This window comes from Mustela nigripes, chromosome 15 (assembly GCF_022355385.1).
Source record: "Mustela nigripes isolate SB6536 chromosome 15, MUSNIG.SB6536, whole genome shotgun sequence".
Lineage (NCBI taxonomy): Eukaryota > Metazoa > Chordata > Mammalia > Carnivora > Mustelidae > Mustela > Mustela nigripes.
Window position 1 is genome coordinate 14282961 of NC_081571.1, and position 14958 is coordinate 14297918.

At 39.5% G+C, this 14958-nt stretch overlaps 1 protein-coding gene across 6 annotated transcripts in view; it reads right to left on the minus strand.

Moving 5' to 3' along the window:
* The window catches only part of LOC132002835 (NEDD4-binding protein 2-like 2), a 106687-nt gene that overhangs the window by 26139 nt on the left and 65590 nt on the right, over positions 1-14958 (minus strand). For 5 of the 6 annotated variants that reach the window (XR_009400032.1, XM_059378021.1, XM_059378020.1 and 2 more), the window contains 4 exons: positions 9893-11646; positions 7263-7348; positions 6050-6093; positions 3812-3989 (listed from right to left, as the gene is read on the minus strand). Coding sequence is in view for 5 of the 6 variants with exons in the window: in XM_059378021.1 (XP_059234004.1) it covers positions 6070-6093; positions 7263-7348; positions 9893-11646 (1864 nt within the window). In the remaining variant the exon portion in view is untranslated. Of the gene's footprint in view, positions 1-3811; positions 3990-6049; positions 6094-7262; positions 7349-9892; positions 11647-14958 lie in introns of those variants that run through there. The other variant, XM_059378019.1, reaches the window with a different exon arrangement.

Genomic DNA, 14958 nt, shown 5'->3' on the forward strand with positions numbered 1-14958 from the left:
TATACTGATTATGTGTTGAAATAATATGTTGGTATGTTAGGTTAATATATGATTAAAATTAGTATCACTTGTTTCTTTTTGCCTTTTTAATGCAGATACAAGAAAAGTTTAAATTAGACACGTAGCTAGTATATTTCTCTTAGTGCTGCATGAGACCTCGCATCCACTTCTATTTTCTTCTACAGAGGGGGTCCCAGGCGATGTGGGATAGGGCACAGGAAGACACACAGCTTTGGAGTCTAGAGGTTGTGGTATATGGAGTCTGCAGTGTGTGGCAGATGGAACCACTGAGTAGAGGCTGAGGAATAAGAGTGTGTTGCTCCGAAGAAAGGTCTGAGCCACAGACAGAGCTTTGGAAAGTTTTGCCCTATGAGAAAAAGTTAGACAAATAGAGCAGACAGCTGAAGAGGGGGCCCTGGGGACACCAGCATGTAAGTACTATGCCTTTGAAGTGGATCTGCCAAAGGAGAGTATGGGAGAATGATCAGCAAGGCAGACAGAACTCTAAACGAGAGATGTATGAAGGCCCAGGGAAGAAGAGCTTCAAGGAGGAGAAAATGGACAGCAGTACCTGGAAGGGAACCTGGACACTTTCCCTTTCTTTCAATCCCCACATTTAACTAGTCAACACGCTCTAGCTTTTTTTTCTGATTTATTCCTCTAAATGACACTGTTTAAAGTTATCTGTGTATGTGTTTCCCCCCACTAGACTCTAAGTAGAAACAGTATCACCCTTGTCCCCACAAGATCTAACAACACAGCTTGACATTCAGGAGGTGCTCAGTAATTACATGTGAACCGGAACTACTTTCTCAATAGATAAGTGTGATCTTGGGATTTACTAAATATTAAGAGAAAAGCAAGATCAGGGTAATGTCAGTGAAGGAGTAAACAGTAAACGTATTGATGGATCTGAGATCCAGCTTGCTAGGAGCTGCAATCACATCTTTGCTGGTTCTCTCTAGGTGGCAGCCTCCAGAGATCTGGGCTAACCCGAGTCCAAGGATCCCTGTGAAAACACTCTTTAGTGCCCTCATTTCAACCAACCAACTTTTCAACTCTGTTGAGAAAAAAAAAAAGTTCTGTTCCATTTCTCGCTTATAGGATGACCAGCACTATCTTACTTTGCTGCACTTGAAACCATTACCATGACAGATGGAAACAAAATTATAAATCATTTTCGGCAAATGAAACATTCAAATGTTTCTCTAAGTATTACTGTTTAAAAGACATGGAAAAATGAGGTACATAAGAAGAACTAGTGAAAACCAGGAACTTAACCCTCAAACCTACAGCTCCAAATAACCCAAGATTTGGAAGGCCTAATTATAAATCAGCCCCAGGTTTCTACCCCAGAGATGCCACGATGGCAGAAAGTCTGAGACCAAGACGGAGCTTTCGAAGTAGTCTAACCAAAGACCCCGGAACGTGTAGAACCAGTGCAAACATGTAGGCGCAGTTTTCCCAATGCTTTCCGATCCTATGTCTTTTCTTCCCCTGCCAAAATTTTTCCAAATTTTTTTCCTCAACAACATAAACTAGACTTATCCACACCCATATTTCTCTTGTCAAATGTAAGTGGTATAAATGGAAAGGACCGGAAGGACGTCTAGCTGGGCGTGCGTGTAGACTTCTGATGCCCAGCAGCTCCACTTGCACCCGCTGCCGCTTTCTGCCCAATCTGACCAGTCAGAGACAGGACCCTGTCCTCCTCTCTACCAACACTGTTCCCTCCTGGCTCTTCCCTCCTCCTTCCCCTAGAAGCCAGGTGGAGGCTGCAGGAAGCTAGAAGACGTTAGGGAAAGGGAGACAAGGGAAGAGAAGTGATGCAGCATATCTATGTCTACTTGGCTGAATTGACAGGGGAAATGCACAGGGCTCTGGTGGCCTGGGAGTGGTCTGCCATGCAGAATGTCCTCTGGATAAACCTGATTTTGCTCACTGTACTCCACTGCCTCTGCCTCCCACAATCCATTCCTTATTCTTTTTAGTGCCACACTCCTTCCCCAAGGTGAGGACCTTATCTTCTCTCCCACAGCACCTATTTGCCACTGTGCACATAAGTACTTAAGGACTATGATCTTTAAAGCCTGGGAGCAAGAGAAAGTAGGCTCAGTCCATTTTTCTAAAGTTCCATTCTGGAAATTAGGGCAAGATAATAAAAACAGGGGCTGGAGAAAGCTGGGGACATTCTGGAACCTGGCACAAGCCTGGACAGATGGTCAGCTGGTTTGCATCAGCACAGCAGAAAGGTGTTTCAGAACTGGTCACTACTCATGACATAGTCATTGTTAAATATTTATAATATTACCCTTGGGTAAGGCACGGCAGTGTGGATTCTAATGTATTCATTAGAAATCCAAATAAATATTGCCAGTGAAGGCCCCTAAGAAAGCAAGGCTTTGCCAGATACCTGAGTCCCCTCTGCCAATGTTTATGCCTCTACACTAATACCAGTCGTCTCCCCTGAAATCATCCCACCCAGGCCAAAAGCAAGTCCAGGTTCACAATGGCTCTAGAAGCCTACAGAGAGAGCAAGACTCTCAAGGAGTTCAAGCAAACCCCAAAGACCCTGGTCTCCATCTGGAGCAGACCTACCATCTGGTAGAAAGATGAACTAAAGCTGTACGAAATGAGCATAAGGGAAAAAATAAAGCTATTTTAAATAAAACCCTTAATTCCCAATAAAGATGGCAGATGGAACACAAATATTTAATTGCCACTCTCTCCTTGAAACCCCACTAAAATGCTGGGGAGGTTGTTTTGTTATTATATTTAAGTATAAACTATAAGAAAAAAGAGAGAAGATTACAGCAACAAAATTCTGAAAACTGCAGAGCAAAGGCCACGTGTAAATTTGGCAAAAACAAACAACTAAACAAAAAACCCTGAATTATAGAAAGTCATGAGTCAACACAATTTACTCTGCATAACCCCTAAAATTTCAGGAACTAGAAGATTTGGGGTTGAAGGCAAGGCTCTAAACAGGAAGGTCAGTTGGAATTCTGTTTAAGAAACAAACATCCAGAGTCAGGCAATTGGGCACCTCCTAGAGAAGCCTGGAGGTTTATTTCCTGGAGATCAGACAGGATAGGATGAAGTAGGAGGTAAGATAAGACAGTTGGGGCTCCCTTTCTGAAAACAGAGGGAGTAAGAAAATGCCTATATGTTGGACAGTAAAATCACTCCTTGTTTCTCTTTTTCAAATATGAATTTTCATTTTTGGAGTTTGTTAAACTAAACTAAACTGAACAGTTTTTAAACTAAAGCAGTTTTAAAAGATAGTTACCCCTCGTATGGCACAAGTCCCACAATCCCTAACCAATATCCTTGAGCTCAGATTTGTTTCAGAATTCAGAAAGTGTGCGTTTGTTTGTTCGTTTGTCTGTATACAGGACATGTGTATGTGTATATATAACCTTATATTCTGAGTGGGGGCTGGGCAGCCCATGGTAATTAAACACATTAATATTTCTGCAATGAAATGTATGAATGGTCGCACTAGGTAGGAGAAATAAGGAGTAAAACTAACCTGTTAAAGCGTCAAGTTTTGCTCCCAATTTAGTTTTAATACCAAACACTTAAGAAACAAAACAAAACAAAAACAACTTTTGATCCAGAGCTTTTTGGATTTCGGAATTTTAGAAATGGAATCACAGACCCATACTTAGATATAAGACCTACCCTTCCATCCCGATGCGATTTTTAAAATAAACTACTAAACTTTTCTGTGTCTTATTTTCTTCCATAAAACAAATTAAAGTAGGGCAAATATCTTCAAATTTAGATAATAAAATGTTCAAGTTGTTACCTCTTTTGTTGAGTTTTTTATTGTTCAGATAACTAATCAAGAACAGTTGAACAGGTTATCCAAGCCAATTTTGGTATCCCACGAGTATACTGCCGAAAATAATCCTTTGGGTGGGCACTGAGCACTCTTTCTTGGTGGGTAGGATCTTCAACAGCACCAGGAAGACTGAAGAATTCAACTACAAACAAAACACAGGCCAAACAAGTCCAAAGAAAACAGTGACCTACATGGATCTGCTGCCAGTTTATCAGGCTATTTCCCTATTTACGCCACTCCCCTGGCATCTAAGTCTTTACTCTGTCCCCACAGTCCCACATCCTGCCTGGTCCTGCCTCATCCCAAGCGTCAGTCTCCCTCACACTGCCCCACCCCCGCCTCCAAATCCAAACGCCTTCTCTGTCCCACTCCCTGAGGATCCAGCTAAATACACTAAATCATGCAACTCATAAACCAAGTTTATGGAGTCAATGTGTGACTCTCTCCTCCATAACACAATTTCTGTTCTGTTCTGTTCTTTGAAATGCCTGGGACATTTCAAAGACAATGCTTTAACTCAAGGAGGTATTTAAAGAAAGGGAATTAACCCTGCTAACAGCCCATTATTTTTCAGGCACTATGTTAAGTACTTTGCACAAGTTGTTTTGCTAATCCTCATGTAATATTCCAGGACAGGTTGCTATTATAAATCTATTTTCTTACAGGTGAAGAAACTGAGGCTCCGAGAGGGTGGCTTGTTTAAGGTCAGACAGCCAGCCAGCAAGAGCTTCAAGCTGGGAACCATCCTCCTTCTAGACCTCTGCCCCACCTCCTTCCCCAAGAAAACACCCTGGTGACCACAGGAAGAGGATTTTGAAATAGGCAGGGACTTGAGCGTCCTAGAGCCAACCACATACTCCTGCTATTTCCCTCTATGCATTTCTATCTACCCCTTGAGGCCCACTAATCAGCACATTATGCCAGACACAAAACAGGGAGGCATGTTCTCATTGTTAATTATAAAAAATCCTGTACATAGCCCCAGTGCTGATAAAGAAACCCCCCCACAAGAAAAGACTAATAATTAGGGGTGACTGCTTTGTAGGAGAAGACCAGAAGGCAGTCTAGCATGAATGTGGAAGATGAATATAAAAATCAAAAGTAGTATCCAGAAAGTGTCCTTGACACAAAACATCCAAATTTAGCAGACGGAAAAGACTCCCGAATTGGCCACAGCCAAATCTGTCCGTGCTGGCTGCGTGCATCCCGTACTGGTGTCCCTGTGGGGCCGCCTCACGGAGCGGGGAGGGAAAACACTCCCTTCCTAACTTCAGCCCCAACATAAACTCCATGAGGGCAGGACTATTTTCATGGCTAGAGCCTCCAGGTACAGAACAGTGTCTGAACCGAGGCAACTCAAGAAATATTTGTTGAACAAATAAACGAATTCCTTCACCCGCTTTCTCTGGAATTGCTCAGGGCCTCTTATCCCTTCTCAGACTATATTTATCCCACATTTTCTAAGGGTCCGTCCGAATTTCAGGCTCTTTTCCCAAACCTTTCATCCTTCTCCTTCTTGCAGCAGAACCAGTTTTAAAAGAAATAAAAACATTTTTACTGGGTATATGTGTATTTCTAGCTGAGAAATGGAAACCCAAAAAACTCTTAGAAATAAGATTAAAAGGAAGAAAGAAAACATATGGTAAATGCAGAGTGCATTCAATTCTTATCGAATGCAGACACATGTACACTAAAATCATAGCAGCTGTGTTTATTTCATAATTTAGGCATTTGAAAAAAGTGCAAAGTGTTTATTTTAAAGTCAGCTCGATGTCAAGTTTAAAATATAACGTGAGTCTGTCTACATGTTTTACCTCCTTTCCTAAAGAGTTTTTTAATATTTAAATATAACCTATATTCCTAATACCCAGCTCTCATCACACAACAATCTGGGGCAGAGGGGAAAGGTGGTAATCCCTCATAAACTGTGTTGACAGAGTACTCTAAAATGTGTTCTAACCAAGAAAGTTGGAAAATAAATTTGGTAACGACAATCTAAGCTTTGTTGTATTTCACAAAAAGATCTGCATTTAAAGGAAATGGAAAATCACATGGGCAATGGCACACAGGGTTGCTATGGTAACAGACTACATTTTTTATATTTACTCTTCAATTGTGGTACATAGAGCTATTACAACCAAATAATGTCAACATCCACTTCCTTCTAATCATACAGAGGTCTCTGGGATAAGTTGTACTTACAGTTCTGGAAACTCTCATTTTTAACCAATCTTCTTTTGTCTTTTCTAGAAATTATAATTAAAATACATATAATGGTGATTAATATTTGGCATTGGGGTTAAGTCTGTATCATTTTACTTATGTAGGAACATTCTCAAAATGGCAAAAGAAACCTAATAACCACAAATGTCCATTTAAACATTTAAAATATTGGGATTGTATAAGAGAGAGAGAGAAAGAAAAGAGAGAGAGAGAGAGTGAGAATGGGTATGTGTGTGTGTGTTTGGGCAGCAATAAGTTCTCGATGTGGAATGAAAAGAAATAAGTTTAGAAAAATGAATTTGGTTTTACTAACTGGGCACAAAAAGAAATCTTTCCCACAGCTGTGCTTACTTAGATGAACAGTTAAGAAATACCTACTAGCCTGAACTATATAATTTTATGTTTCACTAAATCTTGTTTTTACCACTTACCTCATAATGTACCCCTAGCATTGCCTCTGGGAACATTTTTTTTTTATAAAGATTTTATTTATTTATTTGACAGACAGAGATCACAAGTAGGCAGAGAGGCAGGCAGAGAGAGAGGAGGAAGCAGGCTCCCCGCTGAGCAGAGGCCCCGCCTCTGGGAACATTTAAAATCACTATTAACTAATGCCAACTCTCTTCCCACCTACATTATACAGTGCATTGCCTTTTCCAGAATTTCTATTACCTTTCTAACCTGCCCCACTAGTCTTCCTCCACCTACCTGGAAAATGAATAGCCTGTCAGAACAGTTATGTCTCTCACTATGGGCCAACAGAAAATACCAATAATGTGGTGCTTCCAAGTCAAGTAAATATGAATCCAATGTGTCACTGTTACTCTGTCATAACAGGATAAGACTGTGGGCTGGACAGGGGGAAGGAGGTAAGGAAGAAAGGGCTCTCCCAAACGGGGCACCTCAGTCATCCAGAGTAGGCCCTTATGCCAGCCTCACTACAGCAGAATTGAGGAATTAAACACAACTCGCTCTTAGGGACTAAGTGAAGGAGCATGTACTATCCACCCGTCCACATACAATCCTTCTCTAATTTAATATAAGGGATGTAGCCTTCATATCACATTCAGCGATCAGATTTTCTCCAATTGTGTGTGGGGGGGGGTGTGGTGGGCGTGTGTGTGGTGTGTGTGGGTGTGTTTTAAGGAAATCAGTTAGAGGAAGGTCTTCTTTGAAAGCCATAAAAATATACCTCAACTGATGTCTTCCATTGTAAATAGATCATCTTCAGTGTCTTCCAGTCAAGGGAAACCACACAGTCATCAGGCAACAAAGATTCTGTGGAAATAAAAGGGAACAAATGTCATCTCTGATGTCATGCAGATATTGACTCTAAATGTGAAGATATGCAAACATGATATATAGACTGACATAATGGTAAAAGCCTGGTTTGGAAGACACTTCACTGACAGCTAAAGCAGGAGTTAGTCTGTCTCAGGGCTTTACTGGTAAACACTATTCTGACTCAATGAAAATGCATATGTATACATGTAAAATGACATGTATCATAGCTCATATTCTCATTAAGTACAAATATATATGTGTATATATATATCAATAATATATACATCTTATATAATAACACACATATTACATATTATATATTATATTAGGTGTTACTGTCACAGCACATAGGATTTCCTCTATTTCCTCTTTTCCTTTGATACGTATAAACAGTGCAATCGTAGCCAGTTTAGTCTTTGCACAAACTGGTCCTTCCACAGAAGAGTGTCTGGGGGAAAACCCTCACAGACAATTAGGATGGTCATAAATAAGTTCAAACACTGATATGCACATATCAGCCTTACCAAACCACACAAAATGTTTACCTATCCTCACATATCCCTGGCAACATAGGTAGTTTCGTTTCCTCAGGCCTGTATGTGGCTTTACCATATAATGCGTCCTAATACTAGGACGCATTCGTTTAAGTTCCCTGCCTCCTACACAAGGCCACTGGCCACAGATACATCAGAGCTTCACTTATCCAACCTGGCCAAACAAATCAGCACACAGTTTCCACTTACAGTTTTCTCCTCTCCTTTTATAGGCACCTGCCATATCCAAACATGAAATTCTCTCCCCCTGTCTTTCTATTCAGCAACATTTGTATAAGCACTGCTTATAATTCACTTCCACATTGAAGCCGTCCCCCCAAAACCATAACCACATATTCTTCTCAACCATCCCTTAAGCACTGCTAACCTCGCTCATAAAATATTCATAAGCTTGTCACTTATAATTTCTATGTACAATAATTTTGTTTGGTGTTAGTCTTGTCTCCCCATTTAGAAAGTAAGCTATTTGATGAATGAGGTCTATTTCCTCTAGAAAGCGTTCCAAAGCTTAATTAATGGATGCCTGATCATTATTGCTGATTATGATGTTATTGTGCATTCAAGGGAGGAGGAAGTTTAGAATCTTTTCACACCAATGCCTTCGTGTTTTCTGGTGCTGATCTAAGGCAGTGCTTGTTAATCTCTTCGAACCATGAACTGCCGACCCCTCGCCCCATCCCAGAAGCTGATAAAATCTACGAAATGTCTCAGAAAAATGGTCCAGAATGACACAAAAAATTTTGCATATAACTTTAAAATATGGACCGGGGACTAAGACCACTGGCCTAAAATAACTTCACTTATCATTTAAAATTCCCTATAGCAAATGCAGTTCGATTTTTTTTTTAATTGGCGTATTTCTTCAGTGCATCTAGAAAGATAGCAAATTGCAGCAAACTGTTTAAGATGTGATTCTAGGCAAAGCTTACAAAAATGATAAACATAATGCTAGAAATGCGAGAGCCCATTGATAATTGTGATCTCTCGCCCTGAGATTTAGCCAATCTCGGGTCTGAGTTCTGAGGACCAATTCCGTGCAGAACAGCAGAAATTTAGGAGCAAAGTAAAAACCTCTGGAAGATAAGCTGTGAGATAAGAGCAGGGCCCAGGGATCCAGCTGGTGCAGAAAAGAAAGAATATCAGGAAGATACAGAAGTATGGAGATTGGAGTTTGACTTCCTGGCTCTTGCAGTTCTGTCCCCAAGGAAGGGGACACATTCTACTCCAGGAGATCACTACCACTGCCACTGATTTACAGTAGATAAGCAAAAATGGGGATATGTGCTCCATTTCCTGTATAAGACACGTAGCATCTTAAATGTGTTTAGTTAAATACTAAAGAAATTTATTTAGAATTTTACTCAGCATGTTACAAAAACATTCTCATATGTTTTAATCACAGGTGGGTTTTTCATTTCCAAAAACAACAATAGCAAGAAAGAACCTTTCAAGTCAACCTGTCAGACTCCTTCTTAATCTTCTTTTTAATATTCTTCTCAGATAGTTGAAAAACTTAAACTTATTTCAGAATTTTTCATCATTTAATCTTCACTCTTCTTCCCTCTTTACTATGCTCGTATCTACAAGTCATACTGTGAATGGGAAAGAAAAGGGTCATGTGCCAAATAAGGGAACTGTATAAAATAGAAAGATTTTTTTAAATACGGGGGTAACTGGGTAACTCGTCTCTATTTGTTACATAATTACTGTTTGCCTGCCTCATCCTTTGTTCCTGTCAGTGTCTATACAGAGAGTCCAAGGATTCTAAGTGTTCAAAGACTTTTAAGACTGGTGGTCCTCAAGGTGGAGGCATGACTTGAAGACCGTGCACAATTTGCCACAGGTCCTCTACTTCCACTACCAAAAAGCATCACAAGATCAATTAACTGCACGAAGTCACTAACACAAGGTAGAAACACTTCAAAAAAACTACTCCTATATGTTAAACTAGAATTTTTGTTTGGAGTGAATAAACATAGTTTACCCATTGGAACTCCAGGTGATCCAAAAAGCTTTACTAGTTGAAAGGCAAACCCTTGTGATAATTGCAGCTCAAGGGACTCAACGCCAGGGCTTGTAAAATCTTGGCTATCTTCAGTTTGCAAGAACTGTAACGGCTTGGGTTCTTCCCATGTCTCCAGCTTCTCATCAAAACTTTCATTTAAAAAGTGAAGATCAGAAGTGACCCTAAAAGAGTACAAAGGATCATGCTGGCTACTTAAAACTCCTAAAGAAACAAACCCTATGTCACATGGTTGGTTATCTACTCTTGTTTGAGATTTGGAAGTCAAAAATGATCTCTTGCTTGTAAAGGATACCATCCGAAAGCTAGATGTATATTGTAGCACAAGAGAAGGAATAGGGTTTTTGTAAAAATATACAGAGTGTCTATTAAATGGCAGGTAATGAGAATAAGATCGTCTACCAACATTTAGAGGAGGATCTTCGATAATATCGAAGTAAAACCGTGATGGGTGATGATTAAAGGTCATGAGTTTTTGTGTGGTCTCCTCTTTATTACATATTTCTGAAATTCTGTCTTTTTCTTCTTCCAAAATAATTTTTAGTCCATGGCTTTCTGTTAACAAGCCACATTCACCTCTTTCTTTTACATCGATATAGCTCTGTGCCAGTAAGTTAAAGTTTGGTGCCAAATTGAAAAGCCGTTTCTCTCTCCTTTTCTTATTCTTTGTTGAGTGTAAGTCACTCTTTGGGATATCCAGGTTAGGCAAGCAGCTTCTAAAGATACTTGTTTCTGTTGCTATGATTGAATCTGTATTCTCAGTTGAAGGTGACAAATCTTCATTTTCTATCAAAAGCTTCTCCTCTACCAGTGTTTCTGGACTGCTTCCTGGTACTGAAGTTTCTTCGGAAGTGGAGATCAATGTAATCAATTGTCCCCTGCTGTCTGGAGAGGCCAATTTTTGCCATCTATCTTTCTTTGGTCTTTGTTCACATATAAACTTATGAGGTCCCTCAGGCCAGCTCCCCAAACAGGATTGTCTCTCAGAGCCTGGCTGTAATTCTTCATCAGATAGATTATTTGGAAAAAGAGGCCAAAAACTGCTCTTAGTTGCACTTACTCCTTGTTCCGTTCTTAAACCTTTATCTGAGGTTCTGGACGCATACTGATGGCACGGGATTGTTTCATTTTGGAGTCTTTTATCTACCTTCTCTCTCTTTTGCATAAATGAGCTGGGGAAGTCAGCAGATCCGCTCTGGATGTCTGATGCCGTGGGATGCCTATTTCCAGGATGCTTTCCTACCTTTGTGCCAGAGCAGTCATCACTTGTTACGCAGGAAAGATTCTGAGTCATTGTCAGGCAAGTCACAGAGTTTTCATTTGGCATCAGTGACACATTTAGAAATAAATCATTGTTTTCTCTAGGGAGATCATTTTTTAATGTATTGTCCAGCTCAACTGCAGATACAGCATTTGGGAAAGTATCTTCAGGATTTATGCTTTTCCATACTTCATCTTTGTGGCTGTTCACTAATTGTCCTCGTTTATTTCCCAGTGCACCAGTGAAAGTGCACACTGATTCTCTTTTGGTGTCTTCAATGTCTTCCTCTTCACTCTGAGATGGGTCCTGATCTCCTAGCGTGTGGTAACTTACTGTTTCAAATGAGTTTTCCTCCATGATTTTACTATGACTGTTCTGCTTTTTATTTCTTTTTCTGCTTCTCTTCTGTTTGGTTTTGCTGAGCCTGTGCCCAGTTTTCTTCAAATCTCTTTCTCTGAAATATAAAAGAATTAAGAACATTTATAACTTAATTATTTGTATAACACTAGCAAACTAAAACATACTCTTATTGTGCAAAGTTACAAATCATTAGTACAAGAGATTCTAAGGCATTGTGTACTTCGTAGTGTAATTTTAAACTACTTTGAAAAAGAGGGAAACTTTAATTCTCTCAGTTAAAAATGAGTATGCTTTAAGAAAGTTACAAGTCATTTTCACATACTTATTTCATAAACCAATAACTTTATGAAAACCCAATATTTTTCTTAGGAAAATATTATTTATACATGCAAAATATTATATAAATAGCCTCCTAACAAATATCTTGGTTTTCCTAAATCTTGAATTTTGAAAAGTGTAGCTGGCATAGTCACAGAATGAGACAACTGGAGTAGCTTTAATAGCTAGGTTTTCACTAGACATGAAAAGTGTGGCAATTAAGTCGCTCCATCAAATTGCAAAGAACATTTGATGACAAGCAGCAAAGTTCAGCATTTGTGATATGTTTCTAATTGCCTACCTGGCAGTGGTTCCAAAGGTGAGGTTCCACCACTACTTTGTAAGATGTTTGTAAATGTGTGAAGGCATTTTTGGTGGTCACAATGACTGGAAATGTGTCACTGGCACTTGGTACTGAGGCCAGGCATGTTTACCACCCTGCAATGCCAGAGACATTCCACAGTAAAAAATTACCCCATCTTAAAGAACAACCGTGTTCCCACTGAGCACACTAAAAGTTCACAGTTGTCCTTAATTGAAGGTAATCTTTTGATACTAACAGAAAAAAGAGGGTAGAGAACACTTTCTAATATAGAATATAAAGGTCAGGTCATCTTCTATAAGGTACAGATAGAGACATAGTAAAATGCAGTGGGGGGAAGGACAGCAGACACAGCTGAGGAAAAAAAAAAATCTAGGGAAAAGAACAGAAAAACAAATAAACAATTAAACAAGCAAACAAACATGGAAGCCAAAAGAGATAAGGAAGAAAAATCGTAGTTGATTGGCTGGGTGTTAGACAAAGGCACTTGTCAAATCTACCCCTGGTCCCTGGCCTGCTTCATTCCATCCCATGCTGTCAGACAATTTTCAATACACAGGAGCCCTGAACACCTTGTTCTCTGTCCCCTAATTGCTGCTGTCCTTGTTTACACATTCCTGGATGTTAGTGTAGAAAGAACATTAGGAAATGCTAAATTACTCAGAAGCAGTTGTGATGGGACTTCTATAAAAAGAATGTCAAGTAAAGAATGCCATCTCTGGCAGTAACTCCTCAGAGTCAGGTCTAGTGGATTCCAGTGAAAGCTTTAGTGGAAGCCTAAGGTGCAGTAAGTTAATGAGACTCATACTACAGACTAGAATGTTACTCTAAAAACTGCACTCTCTTTGCCCAAACATGAACCATCCCATTACAGGGAAAGGAGGAAAGGAATAGGTAGAGCTTGTTGTTGCCTTATTTACGGCAGTAAATGGTAATATACTGGGGACCTAAAACTCGTGCCAGGACTGGTGATTCTGTGGAGGTGAAATCGCTTAATGTATAGCTTGAAACAGATCTCCACAGAACAAGGAAAGAGACCCCTAATCAGTGGAAATGGGGTTACTAGATATGTATGGTTTAACACAAAACGGGTTATAACTCCCTATACTATCAGGAGTTCTAATGTCCACAATGTGACTTTGAAAACTGACTTAAAAAAAAAAAAACTATTCATTGCACACTTGCTATGTATTAAGACTAGTTGCTTTATACGTACAACTCACCTAATCTTCACAACAATGATATGCAGTAAGGCAAATGCTAGTCTTATCCCCATCTCAGAAAGGCAGTTGAGAAAAGAGAAATTAAAGAATTAGCCTAGCTACAGCCTCTGTGGAAAACATTATGGAGGTTCCTCAAAAAATTAAAGACAGAACTGCCATACGATCCAGTAATTCCACTGTGAGAATACTGAGAATATACCCAAAAGATACAGAAACACTAACTCAAAAAGTTATCTGCACTCCCATGTTCATAGCAGCATTATTTACAATAGCCAAGACAGAAACAACCAGAGTCCTTTGAGAGACAAAGAGATCAAGAAGCAGTGGTATATGTATACAACGGAATATTGTTTGGCCATTAAAAACAAGGAATTCCTATCATTTGCGACAACACAGATGGACCTTGAAGGCATTGTGACAAGAGAAATAAGTGAGAGAGAAAGACAAATACTGTATGACCTCACTTACATGTGGAATCTTAGAAACAACAAAAAAACAAGAACCAAACTCATAGAAAAGAAAATCAGAGCTGTGGTAACCTCATGTGGGGGCTCAGTGGAGGAGGAATTAGAAGAAGGTGGTCAAAAGGCACAAACTTCCAGTTATAAGGTAAATAAGTCCTAGGGATGTAATGTACCACATGATGACTATTACTAACACTGCTGTGTGGTATACAGAGAAGTTGTGAAGACAAGAGATCCCAAGAGTTCTCCTCACAAAGAGGATTTTCTTTATTTTTAAAAATTGCATCTACATGACATGATAAATGTTAACAGAACCTATTGTAACCATTTAACAACACAAATAAATTAAACCATCATGCGATCCACCTTAAATGTATATGGTGATAGATGCCAATTATTTCTCAATAGCACTGGAAAAGGAAAAAAGAATTTGCCAATGTTACATGGCTACTGGCAGGATTAAGACCAAAGCTGGCTGTCTCTAAGAGTTCATACTCTTTAACAATCCTGCAAAATAGTTTCTTAATTTAAAAAGAGAATTTTATGAAAATACTTCCCTTCTGTCACTTTCTTCTCTCCTCCCTTTCATCTTCAAACTGTCACATATACATAAACACAGAGATATTCAGCTGGTAAGAGCTAAGTCCTTCCCATGGAAAGAGCAGTTGGGCCTTGACTTCTACTATCACCTAGTAGTGACTTGAGAGCTTTCTGTTGTCCTCTCTCTTTCTGAATCAAAGCAAACACTAAACAATAGCAGAGTGAGAAGAGGTGGTGCGGAGCAGAATCCATCTTCCTAATCAGCCTCTCTGTCAAGGCTCCATATGAGCAATAGGTAGAAGGCCTAACATTTGGATTGGCAAATGGGCATAAGGGTCTTCTTCTGCAATTTATTCATTTGTCACAGGGTGGAAATACTGAGAAATAATCACCTTCTGGATGTATTTTAAAAACAAGCAAGACTTGAAAATAAATTAGATATGGAGTATAAGAAAAAGATCAAGTATGAGTAAAAGGATTTGGGTCTGAACAATTGAGGGGATGAAGTGGCCATTTACTGAGACATAGAAAGAAGCCTA